Source organism: Lagenorhynchus albirostris, chromosome 1, assembly GCF_949774975.1.
Source record: "Lagenorhynchus albirostris chromosome 1, mLagAlb1.1, whole genome shotgun sequence".
In the NCBI taxonomy this organism is placed as follows: domain Eukaryota; kingdom Metazoa; phylum Chordata; class Mammalia; order Artiodactyla; family Delphinidae; genus Lagenorhynchus; species Lagenorhynchus albirostris.
The window spans coordinates 184,604,337-184,628,990 of NC_083095.1; the positions used below are offsets into that span (position 1 = coordinate 184,604,337).

The window sequence follows — 24,654 nt, forward strand, 5'->3', positions numbered from 1 at the left end:
TTTCCTCAAAGAAATGAAAGAACTACGTATTGTCACTACCCTGGCAGGATCAACTATTTTTACCCTTTGTAAAACCTCAGAACTCAGCCTAGCATAATCAGACAAGAAGTTCACTTTGCAAAGAATCACCACAGGGCAGCTGCCCATCCTCATTCTTTCTTTACAAAAAACAATCGGGAGCAAAAATGAATGACCTAGCGCTGTGCTAGGAGGTCGGCGCAGAAACAGACCCAGATGTGTGCAGTCTTCACTTCTCTACCAAGTCCTCACTGCTCTTCTCTGGGCTGGGCTATGTTTGTACAGAAATAAACAAAAGGAGCGACCTCTTTCTGATCAGTTTCCTACGGTGCCCAGTGGCTCTGGCTGTTCATGTAAACGGGAAAGCGACTCCAAGTGAGAATCGCGGTCCCTGCACCCTCAGAGCTCGCCCAGACACAGGTGTCACGGTCCCACGGCAGGACACCCCCATCCCCTCCTGCTGGCAGCCTGTGTGATTGGCTGGGGTCATCAGCCAAGCTCCTCCAAGGTCACACCTGGAGTATATCACAGACCTGCACACTGGTGTCAGAAACCCCACACCAAACCCGCCCAGAGCGCCCGTGTGAAATGCAGGGTCTCCACGCTATCTTGATTCTGTTGTTACCCTTTTAATTGGTGATATTTTAGGTCGCAGGTAGGATAGAAATAATCAGCACATTGTCTTTAAAAGCAATTCGCATTTTCTCCTAATAAAGGACCTTGACTTTGATTCTTTTAGCCATCGACGTGATTTTCTTTCTTGGACTGGCTCCATTTTTCAAACGTCACAGGATCTTAGCAAAGCATATGTCATACTCAGTTGTGTAAGGCAGTCATTCTACCCAATTGGAATACTTCTGCTCCTAAATGCTATTTAATCATTCTTCTGACCTAAGCTCCTGAGGTGTAAACACACGAAGAAGAATCTGGTGGCTGGTGAGGCTGAAATACCTCAGGGGTGGAGAAAGCTCTCTCTGGCTCCAGGCACCTCTGTTCCCAGATGAGTGGTACTATTAGCCCATGGGCTTTCACGTGGGGCTAGGAGCTAACCCTTGAAGTCTGGCATGACAATTCCTTCCTTAATTAAAAACACATTGTAAAAAACAAAAACAAAAACACATTGTAACAGCAGCGGTGTTGCCTGATGGCAGGCTTACTTGCCGACATGGACCCAGTGCCCTGCTGAGGTCTACTTTGTTTTAGAATTTCTAGTGTATTAAAGGCCCTACAGAAAAACCGTGCTCCATACGTGGAGATACCCAGCCTTCCAGAAAGGCACAACTGAGGGGAAGGTGGGTATTGATTAGTAATCAGTGCTGGGAGAAGAACATAGTTCTTATATATAACGCAGTTCGTCAAAAGTATATTTCTATATTTTTCAGGCTCTCCCACTCGTGGTTTGAAATTGGTAATGCATGTGAAAATTGTCAAGGTGGTTTTTATTTTAAGCCTTTTCACACTTATCTCTATAGCTGCTGCAAAGGGCCTTCCTAGCAAAGCTGGACTTCCATGAGTGCTTTAGTGACAAATGAAGGATTAATAACAGAATGACTACCCTTTACTGAGCATCTCGTGTGTGTATACAATACGCTGAGTGCTTTAGGTAGGCTGTCTTATCCTCAAAACAATCTTAACAAGAAATTGATTTGCACCCCCATTCTACAGAAGAGGAAACCGAAGCTCATCACAACTAAGGAGCCTGCCAAGTTCATGGGTGAGAGAAGGGGTGAGAGAAGAAGGAGAAAAAGAGTACAAACGAAGGGCTTCCGCTAGCCACGTTTGGGGGTGGGGAATGTCATCCTCATCCGTGGGAAAACATTAGGGATGATGGACCTGTATTTGATGGAGACAGGTAATCTGGACCTGTATCAGTGTGACACCGAAGTCCCTGCTCATCTCAGACACGCCACGATGCTAATCTCAAATTACAAGTGGCTCTCCTATATTTACTGCAGCATTATTTACAATAGCTAAGACATGGAAACAAACTAAGTTTCTGTAGTGATGGATACATAGAGAACTTGTGGTGTAAATACACAATGGAATCTTATTCACCCATAAAAAGAAGGAAATCCAGCCATTTGTGACAACGTGGGTGGACCTTGAGGGTGTCAGACAGAGAAAGACAAATAATGTATGAGGTCCCTTATGTGTGGAACCTAAAAAACACAACAAAAACACCCTCACAAACTCATAGAAAAAGAGATCATGTTTGTGGTTTCCAGAGCCAGGGCTGGGAGCTGGGAGGAACTGGATACAGGCAGTCAAAAGGTACAAACTTCAGTTACAAGATAAATAATACTAGGGATGTAATTTAATGCACAGCGTGACGACTGTAGTTAACACTGCTGTATAGTGATGAAAGCTGTTAAAAGAGTAAACCCCAAGAGTTCTCATCACAAGGGAAAAAGAGTTTTTTTCTTTTGGGGAGGTATCTATTCAAGACGATGGATGTTCACGAAACTTATTGTGGTAATCACTTAACAATATGTGTAAGTCAAATCATTAGGCTATATGTCTTAAACTGCTATACGCCAGTTATATCTCAAGAAAACTGGGAAGAAAAACCTACTAGCTGAAAAACTAAGAAAATAATCGTGGCTGTATGGCTGTGTATTTTTCTCAGTGGCACAGAAAATGGATTGAGCGGTGAGTTTTAAGAGTCAAATGAATTGACGTGCTTTCCTGAGCATCAATAATGATTTGGAGAACAGTACAGGGTTGGAGGAGAAAAACAAAACGAACGGACTCCTTCCGAGTCTTGGCCCTCAGCAAGCGCCTGGGAGGGGCAGAAGCAGGAGATCTGCAGCATTTTTGAAAACAGGTTCACAACGAGTTCCGCATTCAGCTCTGAGCCTCCCTCCAGCCGCCACACCGGGTACTTCCTCAGTTCCTGAGAACTGAGTGTCTTCTCCAGAACATTCTTGTTAAACAACTGGCTAAGAAAGTCATGGAGAGCATCAGTAGGCCCTGAACCACAGGGTAACCCAAACGGTCGGTGAATAACAAGATTGGCGCTCTCTCCGGAGGTTGTTCTCTGCCTCTGTACAGATGCGGGTGGGAAGGGAAGTGTGTCTTGAAGGGTAAAGATTCAACGAATAGGCAGGTACTTCTGAGAGGCTCTACTGCCTGACTGTTGCTGTTTATTAATCTTTCCACTTCTCTTTGGCTTCTACTTTATCATAAGCAGAGTCTAAAGAAACAGGAGGGAGTGTAAACCCTCCTTTGCTGGGGAGAGCACGGTGTCCCACATTCAGAATCTAGCTGGAAATTGGGAATCCTTGGTGTTATTTCTATCTGTGATAGTAATTCATGGGGTTGAGCAAATCACTAGTTTTTTCCTGCTTTCAGTTCCCCCTTCCATTCAGTCCTGTTCTCGTCCTTGTATCTCTTTGGCCCCCAGCTCTCCCTCTCTCCCTCTGTACTATAAGCCCCACTTAGAAAGTGGATCATTTATGGAAACCGTGAATACATCCGACGTTGTTTCTCTCACACCTTTTCCCATACTTGCAATGATTTTTTTATCTGGGAACCTTCCCTTCACCTATAGCCTTGCTAAATCCTGTCTGGTCTTTGTCTTCCTCCCTGAATCCGGCTCTGAGCCCTGGTCCCTTCTTTCTCTGAAATCTAACAGGATTTGTTGTCTGAACTTCTCACTTGGCATCTATCGCCTACTGCCACACATCCCTAGTTATCTTTTTACTACTTACCTGACTGATTTACCTGGCTGCTTTGAAACTTGTAGCAAATACCTTAACCTAGCCTTTTGTTTTTCTCTCAGTATTAGCACACTGACTGGCACGGGACTGAGTCAATGTTTGTTGATTGAAATGTAAAACAGCAATGTTAACAACGGCAATGGCCACCTTTTATTGAATGCTTCCTGCCCACCAGATTGATGCTAAGAGCTTTATGTCAATATCTCACTCATGACGACACAATTTTGAGGTCTTATTTATCCCCATTTTACAGTGGAGGAAACTGCACCTCAGTAACAAGATAACGATCGCACAGCTATTATATGTTGGAACTGAGATTCAGCCCTAGAGCTACAGGGTTCCATCAGTGCCATGCTACCCTGCCCCAAGCAGGAACTATGTGATGACTGACTAAAACAACAATGAAACAAGGCAGGGACATTTCCACTTATGGTTAACGTGGCTGTAGACGGGTGACCGTGAAACTGAAACAGAAGCAAGGATTCCATGGAAACAGCTTTGCAGTTAGCGGTTTCTCATATGGGACCTCCCCAGTGCCTTGTACTTCAAACTCTGAACTCTGAAGTCAAACTGACTGGGCTTGAATCTTGGCTCAACAGTTCACCAGCTGTTTGACCTTGGGTGAGTGACATTAAGCTCCTGGCGACTCAGTTTCCTCAGGTATAAACGTGGACAATCATGGAACCCTCTCATATTGTTGCCTTGAAGATTAAATATATACATGTGAAAGGCACATATATGGAGCCTTAAATAAATGTCAGCTATTATTATCAAGAATCTCTAGGACTTCCCTGGTGGCGCAGTGGTTGAGAATCCACCTGCCAAAGCAGGGGACACAGGTTCAATCCCTGGTCTGGGAAGATCCACATGCCGAGGAGCAACTAAGCCCGTGCACCACAACTACTGAGCCCATGTGCCGCAACTACTGAGCCCCGCATGCTGCAGCCCATGCTCCTAGAGGTCGTGCTCCACAATGAAAGTGTAGCCCTTGCTCGCCGCAACTAGAGAAAGCCCACACACAACAACGAAGACCCAACGCAGCCAGAAAAAAAAAAAAAAAAAGAACCTCTAACTTAGACCAAAGTAATAGAATCTAGGCTGAAAGGCAGAAATGGTTGTGTATTTCACTAGATTTCAGGCAATGGGAAAGAGCTCTGTTTTTATCCTTCAATCCTGAACACAACAAGGAAACTGCCGGTAGGGAGTTTTAGAAGAGACAGGCCACCCAAGGACTGTATCTCAAGGATTACCACATATGCCAATGCCACGCTGACCTGAAACTCATCACTCAAATGGCTGTAGGAACCAAGAGTGGCAACAGGAGGGACCTCCTGGTGGTAGACAATTAATGCTGCAGTATGTGAATAGGGGTTTTCTACAATCACTAAACATCTGGCCTCTGATTGTTTCTTACGAACTGTGTGACCTTGAACTGGGTGATCTAACCTCCCTTTTCTTACCTATAAAGTGGGATAATCATTGTAGGATCATGGAGAAAATTAATGTATATGTAAAGTGCTTGGAACAGAACTCAACAAACACCTTCAATTTATTTTACTTTTATAGTTATCACCAGTCTAGACACATAGTTTCCTTGGGTGGTTGAGATGTAGCCTCAACAGAAGAGAAGAGATTACTCTTGACTAAGTTAACAAGATTTCCCAGCACTTCAAGTATTTCATTCTACTAAGTGGCTTAAATAAGGGAATTTTATTAGACAGCATGGGCTGGAATTCTCACAGTCTCTTCTCCGCAACCCCCTCCTTGGTAATCAGATAATGTCTATCCGCATTCTTCAAAAGCTGGAATTTTTTTTTTTAGGATTTGATCTCAATACCCTGCAGAGACCTTTTAGAGGAAGGCCAGGTTGTGACACACAGCTGAGCCAATTTTTTTGCAAGGGTTTAGCTACGGCTTCATGGGCACGGGAGGAAACGAAATATAACCTCAGGTGTTAAAGGAGGTCAAACCCGCCTCATGGGGGTCCTCCATGCCTGCCTCTGAGCATACAGTGAGGGCTGGCACTTGTGCCCTTCCACTGCCAAGCCTGGATCACAGCCCTCAAACGAGGTGTCAGCTGCAATTTGGCGCCCAGGGCTGAAGAGCGACAAGCACATCCTCTTGCTCCAAAAATGCTGGGGGGCGGGGGGTGCCCTGTGCTCTGGGCTTGGCCAAGAGAGAAAGCAAACTGCAGGTTATCTGGCCCAGACCAGCAGACACTGTGCAAAAGCCTCAGTGGCCACCCTGAAACAGGGAAATCACAAGCCAAATGCTCGCCTAGGGAAGCACCAACAAAGCTGCCTGGTGTGGGAGAGGCAGTCCCCACACTTGGATCCTGGCTCCACAGGGAGGAGAGAACAGAGGGCCCTTCAGATTTCTAGGAACCACCAATCTTGGGACTTTCATTCAGCACTAGGTCTCCAGAGGCCACCACTACCTAAGACACCAAAATTGCCTACTTAGATCTTGGGTCATAGCTTGTTTATTTCCTGACACAATTGCCGGTCAAAAGACTTCCTTAAATTTCCCCTAGAAACTTAAAGGACGCTCATGAAGAATACTCTTGTACAAATTTGGAAACTAAGTATTTTTTTCTTCTTTCAGAAGTTAAAGAATATTGTTTTATATCCCCATTCATTTCTCAGAGGAGAGGATACGAAAGGCTCTGGTACCTTTAAATTTGTTTTCATTTTGTAGCCAATGAATAAATTAATAATAATGGCTTAACATCTATTGTGCTGGTACTAGTTATCAGGCTTGGTCTAAGTATTTTATATATAATGCCTCATTCAATCCTAAAGATGACCGTAAGTGGTAAATAGAGTTATTCCTGTTTCCGGATAAGAAGATTTGGTCTGGGGACTGGGATGTTATACTGAATTCACTGACTCAGGGCACAAGCCCTAAACCCTTTGTGATAGGCAGACCAGCTGCCCATCCACCGGATCTTCCCAGCATCCCTAATGGTTGGGGGTTGGCCATGTGACCACCTTCTGGCCAATGGGATGTGAGTATAAGGGAAGAGTTCTATTTCTAGGTCTGACCTAGAAAAACTCTCAGGGGTGCTTCCCTTCCATGTTCCTCTTTACTAAATAAATATGTCACTGAGACCCTAGAGGAGGGATGAGTCACAAGTTGACCCTGAACGATCCTGGGGAAGGCCGTCTAGCAACCAGAACATGTTGGACTTATTATGAGTGAGAACTAAGAGAGAATTGCTGTTGTGATAAGTCACTGAGATTCCCAAGGAATCTACTGCAGAAGCCCAACTTACTTTAATTCATGCACCCTTTGAGAAAAATGAATCCACTGTCCACAGTTAAAACGTTATTGTTAGTGGACCCTTAGGGCAGAACTGCCACCTAGTTCTACAATGTAAGTTTTCTCTCAAAATACAGGGTGTGCAACCATAATAAGGAGATTCTCCTCCAACTTAGGAAGATGATAAAGAGACCCCAGGCCTTGCTTCCATCTTCCAAAGAAGGTTAGCATGACATGAAAATAATCAGATTGCACAATCATCATTTATTAGGAACCCATCTGGTGTGGGGATGAGCTCATACCCTTGAGAATAAAGGAAATTTCCAGCTGAGGCTGGAGGGTGAGGCTTCCAGAACAGGCCAGCTGTTTTCAGAAGGTCCAGTGCTAGGTTAGGACCAGGCTCGTGAAGAGTGACCAGTGATGCTATGGTCACCATTATTGCAAATGATATAAATCACATTACACTTATTACATAAGGATACATGACTGTTAGCCTAACAAATTCAGTCTAATTGTCTTCCTTTTTTCTGCAGCAGCTTTGGGCTGGTACATTGTGTTACTTCTGCCCATCCCCTTTGTCTAGTTAACCCTCACTTGTCTTTAAGATTTCTGCTCATCTGTTGCCTTCTCAGGAAGCCTTCCCTGATGTCTCAGAACAAGTAAGTTCTCCTGTTAAACCCTCTTAGGCCATTGGGTACCTGGTCCTCAAAGCACTGACTTCCAGTTTTAATTTCCCGTGAGTCTGCATAATTATTATGTTAGCACTGTTGAGTGAATGATTGTCAGAACTCTACCAGTGGAACATAATCTCTATACAAATATGGAATCATGTTTGGTTTTGTTCACCATCCTATCTCTAGAACTCAGCACAATAGCTGGCACTTAGCAGGTGTTCTTTAATTATTTGTTAGATGAATGAACAAACACCTGAGTGAACGAATGAATGAATGAATCTTCATTTAGTGAGGAAACTGAGGTAGAAATATGTCGTACCCCGATTTATTAGTATAGCTACAAAATATAATTTAGAATATTTGATTTCTGTAGCTACTACTGCCCATCTTCTCCCAAATCACTCTGTAGAAAGAGATGCCTTACAATCAGCTGACACTTGCATAGGTGATCAGCACCCCAGAACAAATGTTGGTAACATAGATGTTGAAGTCCTACCTGACAAGAGGCCAGCCACTACCTTCTCCGAGCCTTGAGGTGGTACTCTCATTTATAACCCCTCTCACTGGTGTCAAGAATCAAAAATAACAGAATGCACTTGACAGTACTCTGTAAACTATAAAAAGATGCATGTATGTTTTTCTTGAAGTTAGAAAGTGTGAAAAATTGTCTCTCAATTGATGGGATTTTGAAAAGACACCACTTTGTGAAGAATAGGGCATCCTGAGGAGATTAGGCGAAGACCTGCCATTTAGTTAAATAATCATTTCTAGGCAATGGCAGAGAAATTAGATCCCCCAGTCTCCATCAGCCCCAGCCCAAAAGACCCCTAAACAAACATACAATTTAACCAAAAAACTGGCTACTCTCCTTCTGATGGGATTACTGTCTCCAAGCCCCACCTGAGTAGAAGTTTAGAAGCCCTCACTATTCAGAGGTAGTGTGTGATATTGGTCAAAAGAAAAACTTCTGAGTTGACTTCCACGATGCTTTCATAGTAAATTAGCATACGTTGGGAGGGACTGGCCCGAAGTGAGTTGCTTGATGCAGTGACTGACAGCTAATTTTAAACCTTGAAAGTATTATTTTCTCACTGGAACCAAGGAAAGTGCTTTCAAGAAGGATGAAAACATACCCCATGTCAGACTCAAAAATATTTTCTGAACAAAGTAAAGACTGAGCTCCTGCTTTGTTTGTAAATATGTTGTTAGAAAATTCAAGAATGAGTTTTTCAAACTCAAGAGTTCTGAATGGTCCTATTGCAAAGACGTGATTCTTTGTCAATGTAAGAAAATGCTGTTGCAAACACAGGGTGTGTAACATTCAAGCACATCTGCAGAAACGCAAACACATCATCCTTTACTGACAGGCACCAACAGCCATAATGGGTGGCAGAAAAGGTTGAAGCAAACAAATGCACAAACTTGACAAAAGGTAGAAAGGAACGGGATAAATTTGCTAATTGTTCTTCTTGGTGCAAGTCTATTTTTTTTCCGCTATAACCATAACACATGTTACAGATCATCAGAGAAAAGGCTCAGCCCCGTACCATATGTGGGCACTAAATAATATGAAAAGCACAGCCCTTGGAAAACATACATTGCCGGAATGAAATGATGAAAGAGGAACAGCAAAAATAGCAAATTGAGCATCAAAGCCCAGCTTTGCACATGTGGGAATGTTTTTTGAAATCAGGCATCATCCATCGGTCCCAGGCTGGTTGTATTAGTTGCTTTAGAAGATGCAAATGAATCATTGCAAACCCAATCCCCTTTTAGAGGAATTGTTCATCATTAGGAGAATTTACCACTGATATCATTATAAGTCATCATGCAGACAGTTGATAAAGTTGCAGTTTCAAAATGATTCCTATTTCTAGAACCTCTCAGTTTCAGAAACACAATTCCTACTAAGAAGTAAATGCATGACTCATTCTCTGTGACTATAAACCCCATCCTGGGGTTACATCCTGGGGTTACAGCAACCTCCTCTGTTGGCTCACCTACTGTCGTTTTTTGTTTTTGTTTTTGTTTTCTGGCAGCGTTTGTGGGAAATGCAGTACATACAGGTCAATGTAGGCCTGGTTCTGTGGGCCACAGATAGTGTCAGAACATTGGGTCAGAACCACTCTATATAATTAAAAAAAGGACTCTTCCCAAATTCCTGACACTTGGTTGTCACTCTAGCCACTGGTCCGTATTTTCTTCTAGAAGAAGCAGTGATGGCTGGACCACGGATGATTTTTAAAACCATGTAAGAAACCACACTTCTCGGAAGAAGATGGGAACGTACACTGGGACATTTTCCCACTCCTAGTTTCTTCCCTACAGCTTATATCTTAAAGTCAGGAAGAGCAGGTAAGTTTCCTCTTTGGGCTTTGTTCAGCAGGTTTCAGAAAGTAAAAAACAGAAAGAAAGTTGACAACTCTCATGAAGGGTACTGTTTCTACAAATAGACCAAAAATGAAAAAATTGAAAAAATGAATGACATCCAACTGAAAAAAGAAATAATCTAAAACAGGCTCCATATGCCTTACATATGTGGTCTCCATCTTTGGGGCCAGAAGCAATTCATGGCACAGCGATAATTCAGGTTACTGGTCTTATTTATCTTAGCTTTCCCATAGTTCATACTGGTGATAAGGGGTGGGGTGGTAGGATACAAAGGTAGATTCCTCATGATGCGAATGAAGCTTAAACTTCAGGGCCCGTCACTTCTTGGGGTCTTTTCCAGGTCTTTGGGATGATACCTAGTAATATGTGTACGTAGCCCTATTTGCATAAGGGAGCTATTTTAATTGCCGTCAGTTATGACTACTGTCTCTTTCTGCACTGACCTACCCTCTGTTAAGCTTCCCATCTTGATCACGTAGCACTGGAATGGCCACAGGTATTTTTTGGAATTGAGCTCAGGGAAAGTTGAGTTGGGATACGTGTAGTTTGGGTTTAGAAGGATATATATATATATATATATATATATATATATATGAAGTTCACAGTCATTTCCACCTATCTATGAACATATGGAAATGGATGATACCATTGAAGGAATGGTTTCCAGCCTTACTCCTCACCCTTAAGTGCTGACTTACCTTCTGTCGTCCATGAAGGTACAGGGCCCGGAGTCTTACCCAGATATTACTACATCTTACAGCACCTGGCTATGGAAGTGTGTGGCCTCCACATAGGAGAAATCAGGTTTATAATGCAAGGAGCCAATATGCAGCAGCATGGATGGACCTAGAGATTATCATACTAAGTGAAGGAAGCCAGACAGAGAAAGACAAATATCATATTATATTGCTTATATATGGACTCTAAAAAATATGATACTAATGAACTTATTTACAAAACAGAAATAGACTCACAGACATAGAAAACAAATTTATGGTTACCAAAAGGGAAGGGGGGTAGGGATAAATTAGGAGTTTGGGATTGAAATATACACACTACTATACATAAAATAGGTAACCAATAAGGACCTACTGCATAGCACAGGGAACTCTACTCAGTATCTTGTAATAACCTATAACGGAAGAGAATATTAAAAAGAATATCTATTTGTATATATGTGTATAACTGAATCACTTTGCTGTACAACTGAAACGAACACAACATTGTAAATCAATTATATTTCAATAAAAAGTATGTATATATAAATGCAGGGAGCCAGAACCTAGTTTGCGGAAAAATCTTCCATTCAACAGACCAGCAAAATTATAAGTAGAGAGTTTGGTTCTCATAGCCCCCAGTCAAAGGTGAAAGTGTTGTCTCTGTCAGGAGTGTATATAATATAAAAAGGCAATTGTAAAAGCATCATGTAATTTTTTCTTTATCAAACGAAACAGAACATAAGTGAATTTTTCCAGAATTCCTTTGTTTAGAGCTCTCGTTTACTGTAGTTTTACTATAAACAGTATGTTTGATAATAGACCATGCATAGAAGAAACTTGAGAGAAGGATTTCCAAATTTGACAGTCCTACAAATGTGCCCAGTATTTCCAAAGACAAGTTGTGAATCTGAACAAGACCTTTCTCAACTAACAGTAATAAAAACACAGATTTTGATCAGCCATGTTAGAGGGAAGACCAACTTCTCCTTCTCTTCCCTCGCTACAGAAAATATTACAAAGTCATTGCCTCGTGAAGAACAGACGGAAGAGTAGGCAGCTGAAGTATGTAGGAAAAAATGTATAATAGAGATGTATTTGGCAGTTAATTAATAAATCTGTTACTATTTTGGACTTCATGATGCTTACGGTATTTGTCACCTTTCTTCTGTTTGTAACATGTTGTGATTTTCCTTCCACACCTAAGTTTGTATAATTTTCTATTATTTTTCTTTTAAAACATCCTCACCCCCAATTATATAACATTCAGGCTCCATGATTAACCCTTGTGAGAAAGAAGTCCTGAGGAAGAGTCACTTCGGGAAGACAAAAGTCCCTGCAGAGAAGAGACCTGCGTTGCCTGACATGCTCCAGCAGAGCTACAGCCATTGTTTTGAGACTGGGATGGGGATCTGGAAATGAGGAAGGTTTCCCTCCAGAGCCACACTTGAGTCCTGCTCTAGAGAAAGCCACTGCTGCACTAAGGGTCAAATCATACCCTTTTCACAGTTTTGACCATGGGTGATCACGTTTATTCTTGTAATAATGAAAGCCACTAACACTTACTGAGTGCTTCTTATGTGCCAAGCCATGGGTTTCTTTTGAACTGAGTTAATCCTCATGATAACCTCGTCAAACCATTATTTGTGACCCTCATTCTTAGATGTCACATAATCCCTTTTGCCCTCTATTAGCGCTTCCTACTAATCTCATGAATCGCATGAAGTAAGTCAGAAAGAGAAAGACAAATACCGTACGCTAACACATATATATATGGAATCTAAAAAAAAAAAAAATGGTTCTGAAGAACCTAGGGGCAGGACAGCAATAAAGACGCAGATGTAGAGAATGGACTTGAGAACACGGGGAAGGGAAAGGGTAAGCTGGGACGAAGTGAGAGAGTGGCATGGACATATATACACTACCAAATGTAAAATAGATAGCGAGTGGGAAGCAGCCGCATAGCACAGGGAGATCAGCTCGGTGCTTTGTGACCATCTAGAGGGGTGGGATAGGGAGGGTGGGAGGGAGATGCAAGAGGGAGGAGAAATGGGGATATATGTATATGTATAGCCGATTCATTTTGTTATACAGCAGAAACTAACACAACAATGTAAAGCAATTATACGCCAATAAAGATGTTTATATATATATATATATATTCAAGTGGCCCCCACAGTGACTCAGACGTGGCCTCTTGGGGTTTTTGTAAGCATCTGCTTACTATCTGACAGTGGAATAAGCCTCCTTCAGCTCAGAGGCTCTCCAGCTGGACTGCACAATAGAATCACCTAGAAAGCTTTAGAAACATACATATGTAGGCACCAGATCAATTAAATCAGAATCCCTAGGAGTCAGACCTGGGCATGGGTTGCTTTAAAAGCTCCCCAATTGAATCAAAAGTCCAGCCAGGGACTGACAGCCATCACTTCAGCCAATGGAGAAACTGTAAACCATGAAAACATTGCTATGAAATAATAGAACAAATATATATGGTTCTCTGTCCCCCGTTTCTGGCACAGAGCTCCTCAAACGCTCATAATTTCCTAAGAGCACTAGGGGCATCTTTGGTTCTACTGTCTGGTCTTTGACTCTGGTTCCTGACACAGAGCTCCTAAATGCCTTAGAATTTCCTGGATGACAGGAATGTCTTTTGTTCTAAGGAGGTGACTCTTGCTGGGCTCCTGGATGGCTTCAGAATGGGGACTGGTCACCAGAAAGATCAAGCCATGATTAGAAACTTGGAACTTTCAGCCCCACCCCCATCCTCTGGGAAGAGGAGAGGTGCTGGAGACTGAGTTAAAGACTGATCATGCCTATGTGATGGCGCTTCCACAAAAATCCCCAAAACACGGGGTTCAAAAAGCTTCTGGGTTGGTGAACATATCCACGTGCTGGGATAATGGTGCCTGCCAATTCCATGGGGACGGAAGCCCCTGCACTCAGGACCTTCCCGGACCTTTGCCCTCTGAATCTCTTCATCTGGCTGTTCATCTGTATCCTTTCTCATCTCCTTTATCATGTAATAAACTGATAAATGTGTTTCCCTGAGTTCTGTGAGCTGTTCTAGCAAATGATCAAATCCAACGAGGGGATCGTGGGAACCTCCAATTTGTAGCCAAGTCAGCCAGAAGTTGTGGGTAAACTGGAGACTTGTGACTGGTGTCTGAAGTGTGGGGGAAGTCCTTAACCTGAGCCCTTAACCTGAACTCATGCTAACTCCAGGCAGTTAGTGTCGGAATTGCTTGGTGTGGAAAACCTACCCGTCTGGTGTCAGAAGCACTGTGAGTATAAAGCAGAGTGAGAGTAAAGGAAAACAGAGGGTTTTTCCTTAGACAATTGCCTAAACGAAATACATAAAAACGGCCATTAATCACCTTACCACTAGTAAATAAAGGCACTTTGATGAACTTTTCCCAAGATAAAAAGCGGTAAGAATACAGTACATTAAAAAAAAATAATAAAAAGCTAAAAATAGAACTACCATATGATCCAGCAATTCCAATCCTGGGTATATATTCGAAGAAAATGAAAACGCTCTCGTGAATAGGTAATGCACCCCAATGTTCATAGCAGCACTGTTTACAGTAGCCAAGATTTAGAAGCAACTATCATCAAAAAAGAACACAAATAACGAACATTGGAGAAGATGTAGAGAAAAGGGAACCCTCGTACACTGCTGGTGGGAATGTAAATTGGTGCAGCCACTGTGGAAAACAATATGGAAGTTTCTCAAAAAACTAAAAATAGAATTACCATATGACCCAGAAATTCCACTCCTCGGTATATATCCAAAAAACAAAACAAAACAAAACACTAATTCAAAAAGATACGGGCACCCCAATGTTCATAGCAACATTATTTACAATTGCCAAGATATGGAAGCAACCTAAGTGTCCATCAACAGATGAATGGATAAAGAAGATGTGGTACATATATACAATGGACTACTACTCAGACAAAAAAAGAATGAAATAATGCCATTTGCAACCATGTGGATGGACTTAAAGGGCATTATGCTAAGTGAAATAAGTCAGACAGGGAAAGGCCAATACTGCATGATCACTTATATGTAGAATCTAAAAAACACAACAAACTACTGAATATAACAAAAAAGAAGCAGACTCACAGATATAGAGAACAACCAAATGGTTACCAGTGGGGAGAAGGAAGGGGGGAGGGGCAATATAGGGGTGGGGGAGTAACAGGTACAAACTATCAGGTATAAAATAAGCTTCAAGGATGTATTGCACAACACAGGAAGTATAGCCAATATTTTATAATAACTATAAATGGAATATAACCTTTAAAAATTATGAATCACTATATCACCTGTAATTTATATAATATTGTACAGCAACAATACTTCAATAAAACAACAATAACATTTCCCATTTGTATATACTTTAGTATTATATTTACAGCACACTTTCACAAATATGTCCTGATTTATCCCTTATACCACTATGAAGCTATACTCTATAATTGAGAAAACAAAGGCTCTGAGAGAATAAAAGACTTTCTGAAAAGTCTTCCCTGAGCAAAATTAGTTTCTCCCTTGAAAACTCGATTTGTTTTCTTGACTCTTCCCCAGGAGGCTGTGAGCCTCCTGTGAGGATGGGCTGGTATTTTGTACGTGTCCCATTAAACCAACCCTGCTTGGTTGGTGTCTGAAGTGTGGGTGAAGTCCTTAACCTGAGCCCTTAACCTGAACTTGTGCTAACTCCAGGCACTTAGTGTCAGAATTGCTTGGTGTGGAAAACCTACCCATCTGGCAGGTAAGAGATCTGGGAGCAGGTAAAGCTGCCCAGGAGACGGTAAGTCTCATCTGGGACTCCTTCAGTTCACCCAGGCCCAGTGCAGCTGCCTTTTGCTTTCAACTTCCCTTCCTTCTCCAAGCCCCTTAGCCTGGCTCTGCAGACAGCCAACTGGTCAACCTGGCCTCTTAGGTCAGTGAACTAGTTTAGACCTGCCGTCCTGACTTTCCCCTCCACAAATGCTTTCCAGACCCACCTGTGGGAATTAACTGCTGGCTGCAGACAGGCTGTGTGGGTCATAGGCATCTGCCCTCTGGCCACCCTGGCTTGTCTGACCAGCACAGCTTGGCCAGAGACAAACCATGGTGAAGCATGAGGTGTGATTAGCCTTTGAGTCCCAATTGCCTACCAAGGGCCAGGCATACAACTGTCATTCAGTAAGTGTCTGATGCATCGAGTTGAGGTTGAAGCAGGAGGAAAATGTTTTCCAGGCCTGGTGTCCCATAATCCAGTGTTCTCTTCAACACACTTGTAACACGAAGGGAGGTTCCTAAAAAAGTCCCCCTGAGGCGGGGCTAGGCCACCCCGCTCGCTGGATTCCGAATCTTGATTTTTATGTAACATAAGAGAGGACAAATAGGAGATAAAAAGAAAGTGGGAGACAGATGTAAGAAGCCAGGACCCCCAAACTCATTCGTAATCAGCAACAAATAAGACAGACTCATCTGAACTAAGGAATTACCCCCAAACACCAAGCTGTTGGAGAATTGACTCTAAAACCAAGGTTTCAAAAAAAAAAAAAAAAAAAAAAGGACCAACTAACCATGTTAGTTACTGCTTGAATCTCCCATCTGGGAGATTTTTTTCCAGAAGTCTTTCAGATTCACAATTCGTCATGGGAAATATTGTGTAGACTTTCCAGATTGTTGTCAAATTTGAGAAGACTTCTCTCAAGTTTCTTTTATATATGATCTATTACAGACATAGTTGCTGTTTACAGTAAAACCATGGGTATGAGCCCTTCAGACACAAGAATTCTGAAAAAAAAATAAAAACAACCCTTCCTGCAAGCCACTTGAAAAGTCTTCATCCCACCTGCCCGTGGGCAGAAGAAGGAATGGGGGCTCTGGGAGGACTCTGCCCCTCTGTAAAATCAACTCAGGGGCTCCTGGGTGTGTTTTTCCAAGGAGCCGTCCCTTCAATGCAAGTCCGGACATTCCATGAGGAGGGCTTGGGGGGAAGGGTGGCTACACGGTCCCGGGTTGTTTAGCCATTACGGTTCATTAAGGGATTCTACACCGCCAAATGATGCCTAAAACTACAAAGGCCAGCTGTGCCTGCTTGCTTTCAAGCAGTTTTGGAAGCAAAGAGAGAGGACCCAAGCCACTCAAGTTAAATGAGCGAAATAAACTGCGTTATAAGAAAGCATCAATGAAGGAAGAGCTAGTGACACCTTCCTTCAAGAACCAGGCAGGGGCACAGCTACCCCTCTGCTCCTCTGCCTTCACCCCCCTCGGTAAGGCTGGGCTGTCAGGACTGAAACGCCCGTGGCCGGCAGGGACCTGGCTTCATGCCACCAGTCTGGATGGGAAAGCAGACTCTCTTGTCTCTCCCTTTTTAAGAGCTCTGCATCCCCAGCCAACTGATTCAGAAGGGCCGCCCTCCTGCAGAAAACTTTCCCTCTTTCTCACATTTTGTGTGGGGATGTCTGACTAGGGGAACCACCAGAGGGGAGGGAGGTGAGGATGGGCCACACACACACACACACACACACACACGCACACACTCTCTCTCTCTCTGAGAAAACAGCATCTCTTGTGAGAGGGGCATGAACTTGTGGAAAGGGCATCCTCGTATTTCGCTTGCGTGGAAATCACAGGGCTCTGCCAGTTACCAGCTGGGTAACTCTGAACAACTTACGTCCCTCCCTGACTTTCAATAACCTCATCTCCAAAAGGTGCCATAAATGCCTAGTTTATCAGGCTGTTTGGAAACTGAGTTTGATCCTGCTTACGACACGCCTCTCCCAGCGCCTGGCACCTAGGAGACGGCAGCTGAAGCGAACCCCTCCCTTTATTTACTGGACATACTACACAAGCGACAACAGCTGACGACCCTTCCCCACCATCCCCTATGGGTTTCTCATGCTGCAAAGAAACAGAAGAGGAGCATCGGGTCCCACCTGGTAGACAGCCCTGGAGATGCACCATGGTTTCAGCATCAGCTGCAGGACCCGCAGGTTCCCCCCTCGGCACGTCCTCAGCACCCGGCAAGTCAGGCCCCATACCAGCCGGTCCCAGCCACTCAGCAGGTCCTCAGAGCCCTGCGGCCCCGCAGCCATGCCAGCCCAGGCCCCGCCTCTGCCCCTCTGGTCCCAGGACCCACACGCAGGGCTGTGTTCTTTTCCTAACGCCAAGTTCAAATGTCACTGAGATGTCATCAGGCCGGGAAAATGCAACCCAAATAACTCTGCCTTCTCCTGGTCCTTCATCCTCACCCCCAGCTTCCCTCCCCACCACCCTCATTAATCTTCTGGGACTGTTTTCCTTCAAGGATGAGCAAACGGCTCTTAAATGCAAATGTTTTCTCGCTGCCTCTGGGAAGTCCCCAGGGACTAGGTAAAGCTAAGCCTCCCCCTCTGTGGACAGGCACTCGGTGGACCTCGGTGGACCCCCAGCCGACTTTCGGCGCAGATCAGAACAGAATTTAAAGAAGAACGTGAACCCGGAGTCATCACTCTGCGCTCCTGGTTCCGGGATTCCATCCAGGGTGAGAAACAAAGGGGATGGAGTTTCAGCCTCTCTGCCAACATTCCCAAGGCATTCCATCTAGGCTCTTAACTCTTTAAAACTTTGAGAACCAGAGTTTCTGCACCGCAAGCCAAAAGGCCAGTTTGGGTGGGGTTTTTTTTTGTTGTTTTTTTTTAAATCAACACTGGGAAAAACTGCTATTTCTGTGGGCAATTTGTAAAAAGCCAGGCATTTACTTTGGGAACCTCCCAAGTTTAGGTGAGGAAGAAAAGGGCAGTAAGAAAACTTATCTATTAGGTGTAATATCCACATCTGCGAGTCTGGAGGGAAGCAGTTAAAGGGGGTAAACGTAGCCTACATCCTTTTCCCCACGAAGGGTCATTTTCTATAAATGCTCTGTGCGTTTATCACATATTAGATAAGCCCTGTGGCGACCTTAATCCAAGGACGGACCTCCAGTTAAACAAGGTACAGCTATTTGAGATGTCAATCAAGTTATTTTGAGTTTTGATTATTGTTATTATTATTGTATTTATTATGATTATTTTAATTATTTTAAACCATGTTTCAGAAGGGCATCTGCTTCCTAATTCAATAGCTTATAGACCAAAAGACAAGATGCCCAAGTCAGAAGAGGAGGGAAGAGGTAGGAAAAGATTCCATCATAACGCAACCTGTACAGTTAAGAGAAGGGCGTGTTTAAGTCTCAACATCATTTTGAGTGCATGGTAGTCACTGAGGCATATCTGCCTTCGGCACATTCTTTATATTGATTGATTGATTGATTACCTTGTCTCTTCAACTCAAACCTTTAATGTCATCAGGAAACTAGTAGAACATAACTCACAGAACTCATAACTCACTACCTTCTAGAATGTCCTGACGTCAGACATAACAGTTTGAATTCGGTCCTACCACTTACTGCGTGAGGTCAGACAAATTAACTTCTCCGACTTAGTAGTTCTTTATCCAGAGTGATGGAAATCATACCAACCTCAGAGGGCTGTTGTGAGGGTTAAGTCAGGGGATATTCTTTTTTTCTTTTTTTAAAGATTATTTTGATGTGGACCATTTTTAAAGTCTTTATTGAATTTGTTACAATATCGCTTCTGCTTTATGTTTTGACTTTTTTTGGCCATGACGCATGTGGGATCTTAGCTCCCCGACCAGCGGTCGAACCCACACCCCCTCCATTGGAAGGCAAAGTCTTAACCACTGGATCGCCAGGGAAGTCCCTATCAGGGGATATTCTTAAAGTGGATAACGCAGGGTGTGGCATGTACACTAGTTTAATTTTTTGGAGCGTTTCCCATGATCAGGTAATTCTAGGATATTATCTATCACTGATAGTATAAAACTCTTGAGATCATTTCCAAATTTGTGTTTCTCTCAGTCACCTTCTTAGAATCCCTTTTTTTCCTTTTGCTGTGGATCCATGTATTCGTTCATGTAATGAATATGTGAAGACCATTTTCATTTAAACTCTTCTTGGATGAGTTTTATCATTTTTCCCTGAGTCATGGCTCCAGGGTAAAACTGCATGATTTCATTCCTGTGTATTATTCCTTCATTTTCACACACCCCGTAATAAAAGGCAGCGGGGGTTACAAAGGAATCTTGTCTTTCTACAAAGACATCAGCAGAGATAGTTTTACTAAAGAAGAAAGAAAGAAAGAAAAAGAAAGAAAGGAAGAAAGGTGGGCTTCCCTGGTGGCACAGCAGTTGAGAGTCCGCCAGCCGATGCTGGGGACACGGGTTCGTGCCCCGGTCCAGGAAATTCCATGTGCCGCGGAGCGGTGGGGCCCGTGAGCCATGGCCGCTGAGCCTGCGTGTCCGGAGCCTGTGCTCCGCAACGGGAGAGGCCACAACACTGAGAGGCCCGCGTACCGCAAAAAAGAAAAAAAAAAAGAAAGAAAGGAAGAAAGGTAAATTAAAAAAACAAATAGTATATGGACAGTGATTGTTCCATTAACATTAGCTAACTGCCTTGGTATTTTCAAGAAAAAACAAAGGCAGGCTGTATCATAGTTAGCATTGTCTATGTCCCCAAGCTCACACTCTCCATCCTCTGGGGATTTTGGCTGTGAACCAGGCTCTTATCCAGAGCATGTAATTATGGGATGGATAGGGATAATTTGAAAGCCACTGCTTTAATCTATGATTAAATAATGTGACTTTAAAACTTAAAAAAAAAGTTAAATATATATTTAGCTTATGGTCTGGGAATCTCTGAAGTCTAAATGTGCCATCATAAAGCTTTTCTAAAACATGCCTGAATATAAACATATTAACTCCTGAGAAGAGCAAGACCTACTCAAACTGCCCTGAGGGCTTTACCGCACGTGGGGACAGCCATGCCCTCTGCGGAGGCTGGCTCTGGAGCCTGCTGTCTGAGCCTGGTCGCGTCAACAGATGTCTTCGAGCCCGTGGAGGCACAGGTGACAGGGACGGGTCACGCCCAAGTGCATGTGGAGGATGCTCCCCAGTTTTGCTGGCCCCGTCTCTTCAGTCATGTCTGTTTCTGCCCTAGACCTTCGGTTACTAATTCAGACTTTCACAGGGCAGCTTCCCCGATGGCATCTGAGGCTATGCATGCAAACAGCACTGCTACCATTGACCGTGATGCCCTGTGCTTTTAAAGGGATTTATGATGCTCAAGCAATTAGATACAGATGTGTGTATCTCTGTGTGTCCGTGTGTGCATCTGTGTGTACATGTGTCTCTGTGTGTGCACCTTCAGGTTGCAGAGAAGGAAATCAGAGCGACCTGTCCAGGCCATTGAATATTGCTATGGTGTTGGGACATGATACCAGGGCTCACCAGGCCAACAAATGACCTGGATTTGTCTTACTGACTCCCAACTCCTTTAAATCATTTTCTTTATTCTTTCCTCAAAAATAATAGAAAATTGGGGTTTTCCAGGTGATTTACCATTTAGACAGTTGATCACTAAACCTAAGGAGTAATGAATCGGTGACCTGCTGGGTATCTAAAGGGAGAGGAGCACCGTGAGATGCCCAGGAGACATCGTCCAGATCCACCCTGCATCTCCCCTGCTTTCATGAACGTTTTTGCTAATGTTTGGGGTGAAGAGTCTAAGTGCTGAGTTAGTTGGCAGGACTGGGTCAGCTGCTGCCTGTTTGCCTACCGTTTGCCCTGGGTTGGCGGGGGGGGACATCACAGGGAGAACTGAAGTCCTGGTTCTGTGGTTCCACGTTTGGGAAGGGAACCGAGGCTGGGGGCTCTAAATCAGGTGCTAACCCTGGGGAGAGGCAAGCCTGGTGAATCCAGGAGTTCGTGCCCAGGTCAAAGGCAGGAGAGGTGGGTGGGGCCTCGTAGGGCACGGGGAGCGGGGGGGGGGAGCGGGGGGGAGGTTTGGCAGGGCCCTACCTGAGCCCCCCTCTTTCAGCTGCTCTACCCTTGGTCCAGCTCCCTCCAGGTCCGTGCCTTTGGATTTTTCATCCCTGCTCCCAGACTTTCCTCACTGTTTTTGTAAAGACAGAGGAATTTTTAAAAAAGCAATAAATGCCTTTGGTTGACTCCAGGGATGTTTTCAGACATAATTACTGCTTTGAGAAGAACTTGGAAAAACTCTTAAGTTGGAAGTAATGCGTAGTGTCATTAAGAACAAAATTAGCAAATACACAAAGACAGGAAATGGCACACATGCGGAGAAGTCTATTTAGAGCAACCAAAGAAATATGTTCAGAAAGGCAATCTAATTAACCCATCTTAATTATTCACTGATTATTTACTGACATCTATTTTAGAAAATGTCAGCCATAAGATTGACTGGAGAACTCCCATACTCTATGTCAGGTTAAATTCAGCTACTGGGAGGCATAAATAGCATTTTTAAAAAGATCCTCTTAGATGCGTTATGTCAGCAGTCCCCAAACTTTCTGGCACCAGGGACCAGTTTCGTGGAAGACAATTTTTCCACAGAAGGCGGGGGACGGTTCAGGCGGTAATGGGAGCAATGGGGAGCGATGGGGGGCGGCAGATGAAGCTTCGCTCCTCCACGGCCGCTCCCCTCCCGCTGTGCGGCCCGGTTCCTAACAGGCTGCGGACCAGTTGTGGTCTGCGGCCCGGGGGTTGGGGACCCCTGTGTTATGTTATCCTTTGCTGATAGAACCTGAAGGGAAAGGGCACTTTCTCCAACATTGAGGCCCGGTCCAGTTGAGACCCAATGCCAAGACGTTTCAGCCAGAATTAAGGCCTACTAGAAGCCACATCTGTTCTTTCGGAAGACCTAGAGGATAAACAGGCAACATATTCCAAAGTGAGCCTGAGAAGCTGCCGGAAAACAAACGAATCCACAACAGTGAGCGGAAAAGCAGGGGTGTGCTCAGAAACACCTGTCAACCCTATCTTTAGCTTTCGTAGAAAGCAGATTTCTTTTGGCTTTTGTGTACAGTTAACATTTCTGAGTCACAGACCTTTCCCGCCTTAGCTACTAACTCACGTTTTAATTCTATATCCCCTCCCCGCCATGACTTCCAACACAGGATCAAACTTGGGTTGAAGTCTATTGCACATAGAGTTCTTTCCATCCACTGAATGCTTTTGTTATTCAATCTCCATGTGTAACCAAAAATGCCAGTTTGGGCAGAACTGGAAACTTTACTTGTTAAATGAAGGTGGCCCATCATTCTTTGTTAGTATTCTTTAATAAAGAACACATGATTGAGATATAATTTATACACCATACACTTTACTCATTTAGAGTATACAATTTAATGGATTTTAGTGTATTCACTGGGTTGTACAACCATGACCACGACCTCATTTTAGAACATTTTCATCACCTTAAATGAAACCACATACCTCTCAGCTACCCGTTTTTCTCCCTCCTTCCTCCAGCCACCTGCAAACACTAATTTACCTTCTGTCTCTATAGATTTGCCTATTCTGGACGTTTTACATAAATGTGATCTCTGTGCCTGGCTCTTCTTACAGAGCATCATGGTCTCAAGGTTCATTCATGTTGTAGCCTGTATCAGCACTTCATGTCTTTCTCTTACTGAATAAAATTCCATTGTGTAGAGATAACACATTTTGTTTAACCATTCATCCATTGGTGGGCATTTGGGTTGTTTATTCTTTGGGGCTATTAGGAATAATGCTGCTATGGACATTCATGTACAAGTTTTTGTGTGGAGGTATATTTTCCATCTCTCTTGGAGAGCTACCTAGAAGTGGCACTGCTGGATCACATGATATCTCCATGTTTAACCTTTTGAGGAATTGTCAAGCTGTCTTCCCAAGCTGCCGCACCATTTTACATTCCCACCAGCAGTGTCTGAGGATTTTAATTTCTCCATATCCTTGTCAACCTTGTTAGTGTCTGTCCTTTTGATTATAACCATCCTAGTGGTTATGAAGTGGTAGCGATCTTACTTTCCTGGTTGGGTTCTAAGATATGGCTTTGGGTAGAGTGGGGCATGAGCGGCCAGCAGGCAGTGCTGCCTTTTGAGGGCTGGCCTGCTGTCTTCCCTGACTTAGCCCCAAGCATGCAGATGGACTTTGGGGAAGCAGAGGCAGAAGGCACAGAAGAGCCCAGAATTTCCCCTCCCCCTCCTCTCCTTCTGACACCCTCACGCCCACCATCGGGATCAAAAGTCCAAACGCTTTTGCAAGTTCCCATTTGTCACTTTATAATCCCAGTGCCAGCTCTTTGGGAAAAGGATATTTAGAAATAGCACTTGTCTGGTGAAGTGAGTGGGAGACATGCAAAACCCAAACCCAAACAATCTCTTGAAATCCCGAGGCGTTTCAGAACTGCTCACTAGCTCACTGAATCCCATATTTGGGTCTGGAAAACATCCCAGCTCTGACAAAGAGTCATCAGTGCGTCATCATTCCTCAACCTGGGATCCCAAAAGACCCGTTGATATAAATGCTGGGGAGCGCACTCTGATCATTTGGGGGTAGGAGAATAATTTTTAAAAAATGCTCGGCTGTGTACATAAAAATATTTTGGGTCCCTGGGAAAGTAGCAGAGAGGCAGGAGCTGCCCTCTGGCTTAAGCGCTCCAGAGCTGCACGCCAAGAGCTATGTTTAGAAATATTTCCCGCAAGTGCTACAAACCATTATACAAGGGATCCTAGGGCCATAAGAGTGATGTCATCCTATCAATTACCCTGGTTATGAAAGTCAGTTCTCATATACATGCCAGGCCCCAGTAGAAATAAAATCAGGGCTGCCTGAATCAAATCAGTCCAGACCCTGAAGAGAAAGTAAATCCCCCCCAGCTCTTCTCTTTCTTAATCTCCTGTTACTTGGTTTCCATGGGACTCAGTGGCCAAGGATGATTTTTGAGCATATATTTTGCAAGCCTGTGTTTATGCGATCATGGCCTTATATGA

At 43.7% G+C, this 24,654-nt stretch overlaps 1 protein-coding gene across 6 annotated transcripts in view; it reads right to left on the reverse strand.

The window, feature by feature from the left end:
• FRMD4A (FERM domain containing 4A) overlaps positions 1-24,654 on the reverse strand; it is a 378,187-nt gene that overhangs the window by 300,040 nt on the left and 53,493 nt on the right. For 3 of the 6 annotated variants that reach the window (XM_060162157.1, XM_060162149.1, XM_060162207.1), the window contains exon 1: positions 17,719-17,882. The exons of the other annotated variants lie outside the window; for them this stretch is intronic. In XM_060162157.1, coding sequence (XP_060018140.1) covers positions 17,719-17,877 — 159 coding nt within the window. In that variant the 5' untranslated portion in view covers positions 17,878-17,882. Of the gene's footprint in view, positions 1-17,718; positions 17,883-24,654 lie in introns of those variants that run through there. 6 annotated transcript variants of the gene reach the window in all.